This window comes from Rhinatrema bivittatum, chromosome 4, assembly GCF_901001135.1.
Source record: "Rhinatrema bivittatum chromosome 4, aRhiBiv1.1, whole genome shotgun sequence".
NCBI lineage: Eukaryota > Metazoa > Chordata > Amphibia > Gymnophiona > Rhinatrematidae > Rhinatrema > Rhinatrema bivittatum.
In genome coordinates, this window is record NC_042618.1 from 198,084,349 (window position 1) to 198,098,759 (window position 14,411).

A 14,411-nucleotide genomic window follows, 5' to 3' on the forward strand; every position below is an offset into this window, starting at 1 on the left:
AACGAATTCATCCTGGGATGAGTTCGTAAGACTGAGTAAGAAACGTATTTGCATGGACTTATATGGCACCACTTTAACAGAGTATATTAAACAGCAAATAATCCCCAGGGGACTGCGCATCCAAAAAGAACCCATGCTATTTACAGATGATAAAGATTTCATGCTTACTTGGATGGCAATTCTAAATAAGTGTTCTCTTGATCTGATGCTGTTGATAGTAGGTTAGGTGAAGAAATACAGTGGGGAATTGACCAAATACAAGAACACATGGATCAATTAAAAAAGAAATTGAACTCACCAAATTTGAAGAAAAATTACAAGAACATACTACTTCATTGGAACAATTTAAAAACAAAATTAAAGAGATGAAGATCAACAAATTCAAAAGGGACCAGACCGATTATAAACTCGACAGAGTGTATAATTGGTGGGGAACAAAAAATCAACAAGGCCTGTTGAAGAAAGTCAAATTTAATTTTTCATCCGATGATAACTCTAGTGGTTTCGAAGAAATGGAAGGTATAGGGTCTGAACAAAAGGAACATGAAGAACAGAGTTTTTTAATCAAAGCGAGGAACAAAAACAGGACAATCGTAGTATCGAGGTAGACGACGACAGGGTGAATCAGAAGAGACGGGTTATCCCAGCAGGAACACCAGAACACAAAACAAATGGGGACAGCAGTGGTGAATTTGTCATCCACGGAGCTGTCACCAGCACAAATAGAGTTACTCGATCATGGTTTGTCCTTTGTACCAACAACCGCACACTCTCCATTTGGTGCCAGAATCACCATACAACAGTTTGTGCATAAACTGAATTTAAAATTATTTTTCTCTAAAGAAGGTACGGTTGGGAATAAAGACATTTTGATTGTACATCCAAAATCGAGATGGAATCCGCCAGGACCAGTGGATCCATTCATCAAGACGTTTGAGCAAATGGTTTTACAGGATTTGCTAGCCTATGAAAAAAGTAATCACAATTGGCGACACAATTTATCACATTCTTCAAGAACAGCATTAAATTCATTGGAAGATTCCACACAATTAATCATCAAACCCGCTGATAAAGGAGGAGCGGTGGTTTTGCAAGATAAAACAGAATACGACAAGATGATGTTACAACATTTAAATGATGAAAACTTTTATCGTAGACTATCACAGGATCCCACAAACACATTGGTCAATACCATTACATCCATAGTCGAACCAGCACAGGGTTTGACAGATAAAGAAAAAGAATTCTTGATGGTCGAGTATCCACAAATCCCTGTGATCTATTCAGTACCAAAAATTCACAAAAATTTACAGAATCCTCCCATCTCACCAATTGTATCTCTCAACACATCAGTATTAGAAGCACCGGCCAAACTTGTAGATCGACTTTTACAACCTTATGTGCAAAATATGGAATCTTATACCAAAGACACCATACATTTTTTTACAGCAACTACAAGGGTTGACGATGGATCAACAATCACATTACTGGCTGGCAACAATGGACGTATCTACATTATACATGAATATACCCCAAGATCAGGCCTTAAATGTAATACAACATACGTTAAACAATAGAGTTGGGGCTCAATGGGTGTCCACAAATCTTAAAATGCAATTGTCAGAAACAGTTTTGTTTAATTGTATTGAAGGTACAGTATGGATGGACCCAGTAACAAAATATAAAGAGTTCCATAAGAAGTCAACCACATGTAATTCTGATCATATAATGTACGCATTGATCTGTCCTGTCCGAAAGTATACATAGGCAGGACGACAGAGTATGAGAATCAGATTAAATGAACACAAGTCTCATTTGAATACTCAGACATTATCAGCCCCGATTGTTGCACATTGCACACAATATGAACACACATTCACACAACTGAAATGGGAGAAGGGGTCTCTTCTACACTGTTGACATTACCCTAAGAGATACTGCTGTGCTATGTTGTACAGGTTCTAACTGTTGTGGACTGTAAGAGAACAGGAATTTTCATCACTGTCATGTCCTGTTCCATTCATTTCTGTAACTGTCAGAACAGATTCACCAAATGACATTTCAGTAAGCTGCTAGCCTGTACAGGACCCCTTGGTCTATATCGGTGTATATATGCATCTCATACCAATGGATGTTACTATGATAGGTTTCCAGTCTCAGACTGCTGGAGAAGTGCTCGGACTAGGAAGGATTGCTGCAGGAGGAAGAGGAGTCAGGACCGGAGGGTCACATGATAGCTTCTCTTTTTGACTGATAGCCTAGAACACTCCATGAAAGGCAGTAATTCATGGTCCTGTTTGTTGTAGTAGAAAAAAAGTTGATAGTACATAAAATACTGTTTTTAAAAAAGACAAAAAAGGTGAACATACCAGGAATTTGTTTAAAAGTCAATAAATACAAATTTTAATGATTCCTGTGCACACAGCCTAAAATCCATTTCTATGATCACCCACAAGCAGCTAACAATACCCATATAAAGATACAGTGCAGTGAAACCCTTCAGCAGTCATGGAAAACATTCTACTATTGAGGGATTCTCTGAACAAGAACACAGCTGGCTGCTTTCAGTGTGCGCTACAATATGGGCAAAAGCTGCCATGCTTCCCAGAATAAAGCATAAATCTGGGTAGTTTTTATATGATTGTACCCTGCCTAACATACTAAACATTTCTAACCCTTCAACTTCCTGTATCAAGCTACAGAGGGGGTATAGACCATCACCAGGTCTCTTTCTCTCTCTTCTATTTCATTGTTTCACGGCAGCGAATAAGCCAATTTTTTAATGGGCTGTATTATTAAACAAATATCCGTTATCTTTAAAGCAGTTCACCAAAATCTTTCAGGTCTGCAGGAGGGTAAAAGAGTACAGGAAGATTATTTGAAAATACAAAAAAAAAAAATCCCAAACCTGCCTTTCTCCTTAAAGTACTTTAAGTAACTCTGGCTTTCTGTAAGGAGAATGGGGGGATACAATATAAGAGAGAGGCACCCTGTAACAGTTTGTACTAATCAGAAAGATTCCTTAGTGATAACACAGACTCATGCATCAGACAGTATATTTGATCCTATGAAATACTATGGGGGGGGGGGGGGATTTAAGTGAATGTTCTGTGTACTGGGAAATTCACTAGAATAGGGTTTCATTGTATTTTATACAGTACATCCACAGACAAATCTCTGGCTATAAAAACACTGCATTATAAATCTGGTATACCCTTGCTCCCAATGAAAAGTTCATGGTCCTATCTTGTTCTTGCTCATATCAGGCCTAACTTACAACTACACTATTTCCTGTTATAATCACCCTGTTATAAAACCACCAGGATGGTGTTATAGCCAGGGGAAATATATATATATATATTTTTTTTTAATCACTTCAGATGGTCAGTGCAGAAAGGCATAATTTTCTCTTTTCATGGTGCTTGAAATTTGCGGTTGGACTGCCGGCTACTTTACACCCCGCTCCTTCTCCAGTGCATTGTGCTCTTTCCTCCCCTTGTTCTCATGCTCCGGCTGGCCACTGAAGTTGGAGGCCACGCCTCCTGCACCTTCCCCGCTGGCTTCCAGGTCCAGTTCCTCGAAGGAGGAGCCACTTGTGCCCGACTCGCTGTAGCTGTGCTCGCTGCGATTGTCTGTCTCTGCCCGGCCACGGACTGCAGGGGTGGTGGTCGTGATGGTTGTGGCCACTGAGGTCTCTCTGCTTTCCGTCAGCGCCTCCACAGTCACGGAGCTGGTGTCGCTCAGGGCTTTAAATAAAACAGACAAATGTTAAACATACTAACAACTCATCATCATAGAAATACTGCTATGAAAATTGGGGCATGGAAGCAGAGAAGGCATTCTGGAGTAATTACAGAGAGTACATTCACTTTGTTGTACTGAAAATAGCACCTGCAGGGTGTGTACATCAGCTGCAGAGATAAAAATTCTGGAGAATGGTAAGGAATAACTAGCATGGGCCGAACATTTTAAAGGAAACAGGCAATTTTCAGAGGAAAAATCTTCCCTATGAACACTGATGCGAAATCCATGGATAAAAAGTACCTGCTGACTTTCCAGTTGTGTGGGCAGTTTGAATATCTACCCCTTGGGATCAAATCTGGCTGCAGCCCCTTCTGGGGTAATGTCTCCAAAATGGGTTAATTTTGCGCATACTTTGATAGGAATGATCCTTGCTCGTACAATAGGGTAAGCTGGGAATGATCTCACGATCTCAAATTTACTGCTAATGTCTTTTTTAAGACTTGCATTATGCCAAAGAGAGACTCCTTCTGGCATTCATAAGGTGTAATATTGACCACTGGAGATAAGGAGGAAATGGAAAGAGTACCAGATAAGGCTGTTCTTTCAGATCAACAGGGGTTGGATGGTGTTTTAATTGTATTTTTAGTGTTGTAATTCAATAGTTTGTAACTATGTTGTTTTTAATTATACTTGTTCTTTTGTATGCCACTTTGCACAACTCTGTTTAAGGACTGGGGAAGCGATTAAGAGAAACTTTTAAAATATAAATAAATAAATATGTACAAGATGCACCTGGAAGTTTTTTATAATCAGGCCAGCAGATACCACTGGGGAATTTTCTGTACCTGCTATTTGTGCTGGTGCTTCTTCCAGCTAAAAATACATGCGTATATTTCAAACTGCAAACTACCACGCATATTTCCAAAATTTGCCCAATGTCTCCACTCTACTATGGGCAAACTTATTAGCATATAAGTTGGGCAATATTCAATAATCACAGCAAAATAATGTGCGGCAAACTCTACAATTTAAGTTCTGTGCACTATTGTTGAGTGCACACATTAAAATATTAGTGTTCTGGTTAAAGTGGTATTGTCCAGTTTAATTGTTTGTCGCACATTATTTTGCTGTGATTCATTTCGATGTGTGTGCCTTTTACTCCGCCCCCTTTGTATGCTTGCGCCCAATATTCAATAATGCCATTTGTGTGAGTAACGAATGGTTTTCCCCACATAAATGACTTTGAATATTATTCTCCAGATGGAATTCTTGAAGCAACAGGATTAAGCTGGTAATCAGTCGAAGAGCGAGCCATCTTAACAACAAACAAGAATCCTATGAGCCATTTATAAATACAGTGACTATTTTAATTGCATATGAAACAAAATACAAAAAAATGGACTAAGGGTAACCAATGATTATATGAAGGCACCACCAATGTTGAGTTAGTTATGTATGAAGGTGCTAGATATATAGTGGCTGATATTGAAAGGCATTTAGCCGGATAACAATTATCTGGCTAAATGCTGATTTTTCAATATTTCCACCACTTACCTGGCTACATTTTAGAAGGTTAACTCATTATCCATCTAAAATTTAGCTGCATAATGTAGAGGCATTCCCGGGAGGAGGAGTTAAGTTAGCAAGTTAACTTAGCCAATTTCTATCTATAACCAGGTAAGTTAGTTGGATAACTTTAGATCTACCTCGAGGCAGGTCTAACGTTACGTGGCCTTGTGTGGCCAAAAGATACCCAGTGGAGTGGCAGTTATATGGCTTTATATTTAAATATGTTATTGAAAGCCAATAAACAATTACAAACAAACAGGCCGATTCAGTAAAAGTCGCGGGAGAGCAGGCGAGCGCTCGCTCTCCCGGCGCGCGCACAGACCACTCTCCTGTGCGCACGATTCAGTATTTAAATGAGGGCCCGTGGTTAAAAGAGGCACTAGGGACAGGAGCGGCGGCTGTCAGCGAGTTTGACAGCCGACGCTCAATTTTTCCAGCGTTGGTTCTCAGACCCACTGACACTCAAGGGTTCGGAAAGCTAGTTTTCAACCTGCGAGTCGATTAAAATTTTTTTTTTTAAATTAAAAATTATTGTTTTACTTTGGGACCTCCGACTTAATATCGCCATGATATTAAGTCAGAGGGTGTACAGAAAAGCAGTTTTTACTTCTCTTCTGTGCACTTTCCCGGTGCCGGCAGAAATTAGCGCCTACCTTTGGGTAGGCGCTAATTTCTTAAAGTAAAATGTGCGGCTTGGCTGCACATTTTACTTACTGAATCGCGTGGGAATAACTAATAGGGCCATCAACATGCATTTGCATGTTGCGGGCGCTATTAGTTTCGGGGTAGGGGTTGGCTGCGCGTTTTCGACACGCTATTACCCCTTACTGAATAAGGGGTAAAGCTAACATGTCGAAAACGCGCATCCAAATGCGGGTTAACAGTGTGCGCTGCCGGAGCACACTGTACTGTATCGGCCTGAAAGCGTGTTGTACAAATATTCCTCAAGTACAGCTAACACCAACATGTAAGGATATGCTTAATTTTTTCAATTTTAATCCCCTAATCCCCCTGAAAGTCAATACACTCCTAATTGTAACATCACTTAAATTACACCCTCCATGTACCATTGCTATTTGAGCACATGAAGTAGAAATGCAAAGCAGAGTATCCAAAAGTTTTTCCTTGTTTGACTCCCTTTCCACTCTCAACCCTCAGCCACCTTTCACTGGAAATTAAATTATATATTAACAATTCTACTACTACTACTTAACATTTCTGTAGCACTACATGACATATGCAGCACTTTACAAACACACAAAAGAGACAGTCCCTGCTCAATAGAGCTTACAATCTAATAAGAAACATACAGGACAAGAGACCTGGTGTATTTCAAAAAGCAAGACAATGGTTAAAAAAGAAAGGAAAGAAAAGAAAGTTAATGAGGCTAAAAGCAGACAATCAGGCCTAAGATTTAAAAGCAGCCTCAAAAAGGTGGGTCTTTAGATGGGATTTAAGCACAGCGAGAGAGGGAGCATGACAGACCAGCTCCGGAAGTCTATTCCAGGCACAAGGTGCAGCCAGGTGGAAAGCACGGAGTCGGGAATTGGTGGTAGAGGAGGACGACACAGATAGGTGTGACTTATCTGAGGAGAGGAGTGCACAAGGAGGGGTGAAGAGAGAGATAAGAGAGGAGAGGTAGTGAGGTGCTGCAGAGTAAAGGCATTTGTAGGAAGAAAGAGCAGCTTGAGCTGTATGCAGGAGCAGATAGGGAGCAAATGCAGTGACTTCAGAAGAGGAGTTATGTGAGCATAGCAACTTTGGCGAAAGTAAGCCATGCTATTGAATTTAAGACAGACTCAAGTGCAGAGAGGGCTTGCTGAGAGCCCGATGAGAAGCAGGTTGCAATAGTTTAAGGAGGAGGAGATGTGGGCCCAGGTAGAAAGGCTTTGCAGGTAGTCTCTAAGCAGGAAATTAGCTTTAGAGGCCACATTTTTCATTATGACATGAATTACACCATTTCCAAAAGGATGGCAGAACATTCTCTCATCATACCAAATGTATAGATGTTTTACCCCATAAAAATGCTTTCCGGGCAAAAGATTACCTCCCCTTTAAAGAGGCAAAGAGTAAAAAAGCAACAATTTTGCTGAGCAAGCAGGGCCAATGCTGGCTGTTTTGCTGCTTTGTGCGAACAATTATTGTGCTGTGCCTATCACGGAACCATTCAGAGGATTCTCTTTTTTCCCCCCTAACAATAAGTTTATGAGTGTCTGAACACCATTTATAGTTGCACTGGGGTTACAGCTTTCTGGTGGGCAGATTTGGGACATTTTTTCACAGTTGTGCCAGAGGTGATAAAGTAGGTCATTTGAGTTTAGGGGATGAGGGGGCTGTCTGGTGCAGTGTTTTCTAACCCTCTTCTGGAGGCACACCTATCCAGTTGGGTTTTCAGGATTGCCACAACGAATATGCATATGAGAGATTTGCATGCACTGCTTCCATTGTACCAACATCTTATCATGTGGACTGTAGTAATCTACGCTCAAAATATTCTTAAAAGCACATTCTATAAATGTTGTCATCTCAACATTTAACTCAATAACTTATTTATATTCATATACTAGAACAAGGGGGAAAGCCGACAGTCGCTCAGCAGTGCATGGATCAGAGGGAGGTATTTTTTGAAGGATACTAATGAAACAGGAGAGTTAGGTGACACCAACAGAGAGAGTCCAATAAAAGCAAAAGTAGTCGAGGTGCCTTAAGGAAAGAATCACCTGAGCTAAAGGATTCCAAATTATCCCTATCAGCTGAAAAACAGGTTGTTAATACAAACAAAAAACACACTTTGAAATGTCTGAATGCTAAATGCCAGAAGTCTAAGAAGTAAGATGGGAAAGATAGAGCATATAGTAGTGAATGTTGAGATAGACATAACTGATATCTCAGAGACCTGATGAAAAGAGGATAACCAATAGGACTATACCAAGGTGCAAATTATATTGCAAAGATAGGGAGGATCAATTTGCTGGGGGGGCGCTTTATGTATGGGACAGCATAGAGTCCAACAGGATAAAGATCATATAAGAGATTAAATGCACAATAGAATCTTTCTTTATAGGTAGAAATCTCGTGTGTAAAAGTATAGTCATAGGAGTATACTACCGTCCAGTTGGCCAAAATGATGAGACAGACAATGAAATGCTAAGAGAAATCAGGGAAGCTAACCAATTTGGCAGTGCAGTAATAATGGGAGATTTCAATTACTCAAATATTGACTGGATAAATTTAACATCAGGACATGCTCGAAAAGTAAAGTTCCTGGATGGAATAAATGACTGCTTCATGGAGCAATTGGTTCATGCTAAGGGAAATGGCAGAGGATTCTTAATTTTATATAGAGACTCATCGGTTCAATGGTTAGATTTCAAGCTTTTTCCCCTGTGGAACCATTAATCATTAGAATTCTTTCCTGGGTTATTGATATACTGGCTTCCTGGTAAGGTGATGGCTGATCTAACTAAGATGATTGGGCTTTTAGCTTATTTGCAAATGCAATATGACCATTTACTTATTATTGGAGATTTTAATATTCATGGAGATGATGTATCTTCTCCTTATTCTAAACAGCTATTATCAGCAATGTCCTCTATGAATATTACACAACTCATTTCGACTCCAACACATACAGCAGGACACATCCTAGATGTTTTATTTACTCATGAAAAATGGAAGAAAAAGGTAATAATGCAAAGTATGCTAGACATGGTGTGGTCTGATCATTCACTTATTTTGTATTGTATTGACTCTTCTGGTGATCTGCCTATTTGAAATTTAATGAATTCTAAATTAATTAGACCACCTTTAAATGTGGAAGCCTTTAAGGAATTTTTAATACCAGCTGTTAATGAGGTTTTAAATAATAAAGAGAATAATCCTGTGAGCACTGAATTATTGGTTCACATATGGGATTCTATTCTCTTATCAGTGTATAAGCTTCCACCTGCCAGAAGTGCAAGGTCAAGATGTGCTTGTAAATGTGCACCATGATATAATCAGGATCTGTTGCATAAAAGAAAGGGCCAAGAGAGCTTGGAGAGGAGATAATATGGATGAGTCCAAGACTCTGTATCTTAATTTAGAGGTTACAAGAGAGCTTGCCTAGAAAGGAAGGCGGTTTACATAAATACAAAACTAGACAGCTCTTTAAACTACCCACATGAGTTTTTTTTCCCCGTTGTGAAGCGATTAGCAACAAAACCAGGCACATATGCCACCTCTCTTCCTAGTTGTGATGCTTTATCTATTTATTTTGAAGACAAAAGTTTGGAAGATTGATTCCAATTCTGAAGTTGTAACAAAACTTTTCAAAGTATAGCAGTTAATGGTAGCAAGCCAAAGTGGTCTGAATTAAACCAACTATTCCTGAATGAGATAGCTTCACTGATTATGAGCTTACATAGCACTCAATGCCCACTAGATCTATACCTTTTTAATATAAAGGCACTACAAGATACCGCCTACTGTATAAAGTGATTCAGTTGATAGTAAATAAATCCATTTTGGGAGGGCTGCAACCCAGAAATCTAAAGGAGTCAGTGGTGTGACTGGTACAGAAGAACCTTATGCTTTCTTATGAAGAGATCGCTAACTATTGACCCAAGTAAAATAGTAGAGAAATGTGTTTATTGCAGATGGATGAATCCCTTGACAGCAATGATGCTCTGGCCAAACACCAATATGACTAGAAAATCTCATAGTGTGGAACTACCATTACTTTCCTTATTGAACATACTGCATACAATACTCGATTGAGGTGATACAGGAATACTGGCTCAATTAGATGTTAATTCCACCTTTGACACAATAGACCATAACTTGATGCTTTTATGTCTCCAGAAACAGGATTTTCAGGTGCTATATTATCTTAGCTTGGTTCTTTTTTGTCCGATAGACGACAACGTGTATATTTAGGAAGACATATTCTTCATGGTTTAATATTGTGTCTGGAGTACCCCAGGAGTCAACTCTCTCAGCTATGATGTTCAATATTTACTTAAGTCCCCTGGGAAAGGTATTTCAAAAGCTGGGTCTGTCCTGCTTCATATATGTAGACAATATACAGATTTTATTACTTGTGGGAAGTCTGGTAGTTTTCTGAATGATAGTTTTCAAAAGATCATGCAGAAGGTACATCATTGGCTAAAGGACAATATGCGGTCATTAAATATTGGAAAGACTTCATTGTTGTGGGTTAGGAAGTTTGTTCCCCTAAATGCCATTAGTCCTGTTTTGTTTAAAACAGGAATCTTTACCAGTAGTTTTTTAAACCACAAACTTAGGGGTAATATTAGATTTGCAGCTGTTGATACGGCCAAATTTGAAAAGTGTTAATAAAAGTGCTTTTTCTAAATTGAAACAGCTAAAATCTCTCAGGAATTTTCTCTCTCAAGAATATTTTGTAAATCTTGCAAGTGTTATTGTTCTCTCAACCTCAACTCGATTTTTGTAATAGTTTGACTGTGGAATTACCGAACACATGTGTTCGTGCTTTGCAAATGGTGCAAAACTATGCCACTAGATTGCATTGAAAATTCCCCCTTTTAAGCACCTCTCCCCGATGCTGGTTTCTCTTCATTGGCTCCCAGTAAGATGGCGAGCACATTTTAAACTACTTGTTATAGTCCACATATTGCTGAATTCCCATACTAAATGGATCCCAGCATGCAGGTTTTCTCCTAACGTGCCCAGTAGGGATTTACACTCCACTGAGAAACATCTACTGACTATACCACTATTGCGTACTGCGAAACTGCAAACTTCCTTGGATTGCTTATGTCTGCTGCCCCCATACTATGGCACAGCCTTCCTTTGGACTTAAGAGAAGAAAAAAACGTGAAGGTTTTCAGAAAAAGCCTTATGTTTTTAACAAAACATTTTTATGATGTTTTAAGTTTAATTTTTTTTACTTAACACTGTTCTATGTTCTTGTAATTGTGAAGTATATGTGTAATTAATAATGACTCTTGAAATTTGAAATCTACTTTGAACAAATATTTGGAGGTGCAGAATATAAGCCTGGATAAATAATAAGTACAAAAGCCTCAGGGCTGATGGGTATGTCCTGCATACAAGAGAATTAATTATGCATCAGAAAAAAAAAATCAAATCAGGCAACAAAATCCAGCTGTTAATATGTAAATTTTGGTTGAGAGACGTGTCCAGGTTAGACTTTGAACTGGGTCCCAGGATATTTTAAGCTGATATTATTAATATTCTCTATCAGTTTTTTTTTTGTTTCTCTATCTCTCTTGTATCCTTTTTTTCTTTTCTAAGTTCTTTCCCTTGTCTTTTTCTTTCAAAGTGGATATTTTAGTACATTTTCTTCCTGCTCTCTTCTCCTGCTTCTCTCCTTTCTTCTCTTCCTCCATGTCTCCTTTTCAGATTCTTCCTGCCTTCCAGGTCTCCTCCTGATCTTCCCTGCTCAGCAGAAGGAGTAGTGCTTAATACAGTGTCAACTTCCTATGCTGTGTGAGTCCAGTCTAATTTTATGAGCCACGCAGATCCCATAGATCTTGTACATCATACAATGAAACTGGCCCCTCACAGCTAAGCACCACTCCTACGGAAAAACTGCGGGGAGGGAGAGGGTTTTGGAGGGTAAAGTGTGACCAGAAGTAGGGTCCTTCGTTTTCATTTTAAATGCATAAATTCCTGGATTTTTCTAAAGGTGACAATTGGTTTAAACCGATATTCACCCTAATTTTAGGCTGATTAAAAAGCTGCTCCAGAGCTGCAGATGCAGCATTTCAAGGCCTCCAGCCACTGCAGAAAGCCAGTATGGGCCAAAGTGCATGCTGTGTTTCAAGTCCTATCCTCACCAGTTGCCCCTCTCCAGTGCCGCCCATGCTGATTTCAACTCCCACCTCCTCCCCCCCAAGCATCCAAAGTGCCTGCTGTCTGGTGCTGCAAATGCATGCATTTGAAGCAAACCCTGTCCACCAGAAGCATTTCCTGGCAGGCTCCCTAGACCTGCACAAAAATAGACATGCAGTGCTGCAGAGCACGGGAGCGTCAGTAAGCATGCTGCTGAAGGAGAGAGGAGAAGCCTGGAGCCACCACCAATGAGGATAAATATTGTTGCAGAGTGGGGGGGGGTGGGGAAGCAGAGAGAGATTCTCGGCAGGTGGGGGAAAGAGTGCGGACATGCTAGGCAGGGGGTAGAGGCAGAGCTAGGCAAGGGATGGGAGTAGAGATTGGGATGCTGCTGAGTGAGTAGGAGAACATGTTTAATAATGTTTTGTTTTTTTTTGTCCTGGCTTTGTCCACCAACTAAACTTCCATATTTACCTGGAAAATAATGAGTCATTTTTTCAACTGATTTCTTATCATAATAAACCCTGATAAATTCCTGGGAAAAATGAAGAACAATAAAAACCGAAAATGAAGGTCCCTAAGGATAAGCCAGGTTCTATGCTACTTAGACTCCTTGGGTGATGTCACCCCCTTGGAGCTAGTGCCATGTGAAAACACACACTTTATACAGAGAATCGTGCCAGCCCTGTGAGCAAGGAATATGATGATCCAACAGATCACCAAAATAACCAATTATTCTCCACCAAAAAATCTGGTTCTTGGGACATGTCCAAAAAGAATTTATAAGTGTACTTATCTGAAAGCTGGATGCACACGCGATGGTGAGATGTATGTCCTGCAGAAGAATTTAAATTGCATCTTTCTGAGATACATATTGCTAGACAATTCTTTCAATTTTTTTAATCCTCCCCAATATGTTCAGCGTTAATGAAAAATCCACTTCCTTCAGCCCATAATTTAGCAGCTCACTTTATGTGATTTCTTTGGAAGCTGACTGCAAAACTTTATGAAGTTTAGAAATAGAAATTCTCTCAAACTCCTCAATATGAATAAACTTATCCAATTCAGTCAATAATTTCAGGGAAAAACCCTCACTTCCCAATGACTGCATATATGTCCTAGTCGCAAGCATGGGAATAGGTCAGCATCAAGTCAAAATTGTTCCTTTAAGTGTAGAAATGGGAGGATTGCCCCATCATCTCCCAGCACATGCTGTAACTGCGTAACACCTTTTGACTAAAGTTTTGAACTTGGTCTAAAATCAGCATTACCTTGAATGGTTAATAATGGAGAAACTTCACTATTACCTTGAAAATGCTTCTCCAACTGTTGCCAGACCTATCTAATTGGAGTAATGAGAACATTTTTCTGAAAGGAAGATGGTAAATGGCTGTTCCTAGCGTGCAAAATATATTTCAATTGTAATGGAGCAGTTAGGGCCTTTTACATCTCCAAATTAGAGTAATATGATGTATCATAAATTCTATCACACATGAATTCACAAAAAGCTTGCTTGATTATACTGTTCTAAATCTGGGAGAGCAAATCCTCCCTGGACCAAAGTCCTTTTTCAACCACTTTAAAGGAACCTTTGGTTTTTGACCTTCTCATAAAAATAGAACCGCAATTTATCTAGTTTCTTAACATCTTTCTGCAGAATTCTGATAGGTAAGGACAGTAGGACATATAACCATTTTGGAAATACCACCATCTTATACAAGTTGATTTGCCCTATCAAGGAACGTGGCAACGAGTGCCTTAATTTGAATTTTATTTTAGTAGACTCGAGGAGATGATGGATATTCAAATCATATAAAGACGTCAATCTCTCATAATTCAAAGGCCCAAATATTTAAAAGCATCAAAGGAAAATGCCCCCTCCAACTTGCTTGCACTGATAATGGTAACACCAATGCTTCTGACATTTATTTAAACAAAATCCAGAAAATGCTGCAAAAATGTCAAACACTGCCATTAGTCTTTTAAAAAATGTTTAGGGATTTGTCAACAAGATTAAAAGGTCATCTGCGAATGCTGCCATTTTATAATTTTGGGGCCTATATATACATCCTATCTCATTTTCCAACTGTATATACCTCAGCAAAGGTTCCAAACAGGCCAATATAGTACAGGGCGCTCCGGCGGAGCGCACTGTTAACCTGAGCTTGGACGTGTGTTTTCGACGCGCTAGCTTTACCCCTTATTCAGTAAAGGGTAATAGCTCGTCGAAAATGCGCGTCCAACCTCCCCGAACCTAATAGCACCCGCAACATGCAAAT

The 14,411-nt window shown here is 39.4% G+C and overlaps 1 protein-coding gene across 1 annotated transcript in view; it reads right to left on the reverse strand.

Annotated features, from left to right (window-relative positions):
• Nucleotides 1-2,375: 2,375 nt before the first annotated feature.
• The window catches only part of TEX264 (testis expressed 264, ER-phagy receptor), a 378,292-nt gene continuing 366,256 nt past the window's right edge, over nt 2,376-14,411 (reverse strand). The window contains exon 4 of the mRNA XM_029599523.1: nt 2,376-3,746. Within this exon, the coding sequence (XP_029455383.1) occupies nt 3,448-3,746 (299 nt within the window). The 3' untranslated portion in view covers nt 2,376-3,447. The remainder of the gene's footprint in view (nt 3,747-14,411) is intronic.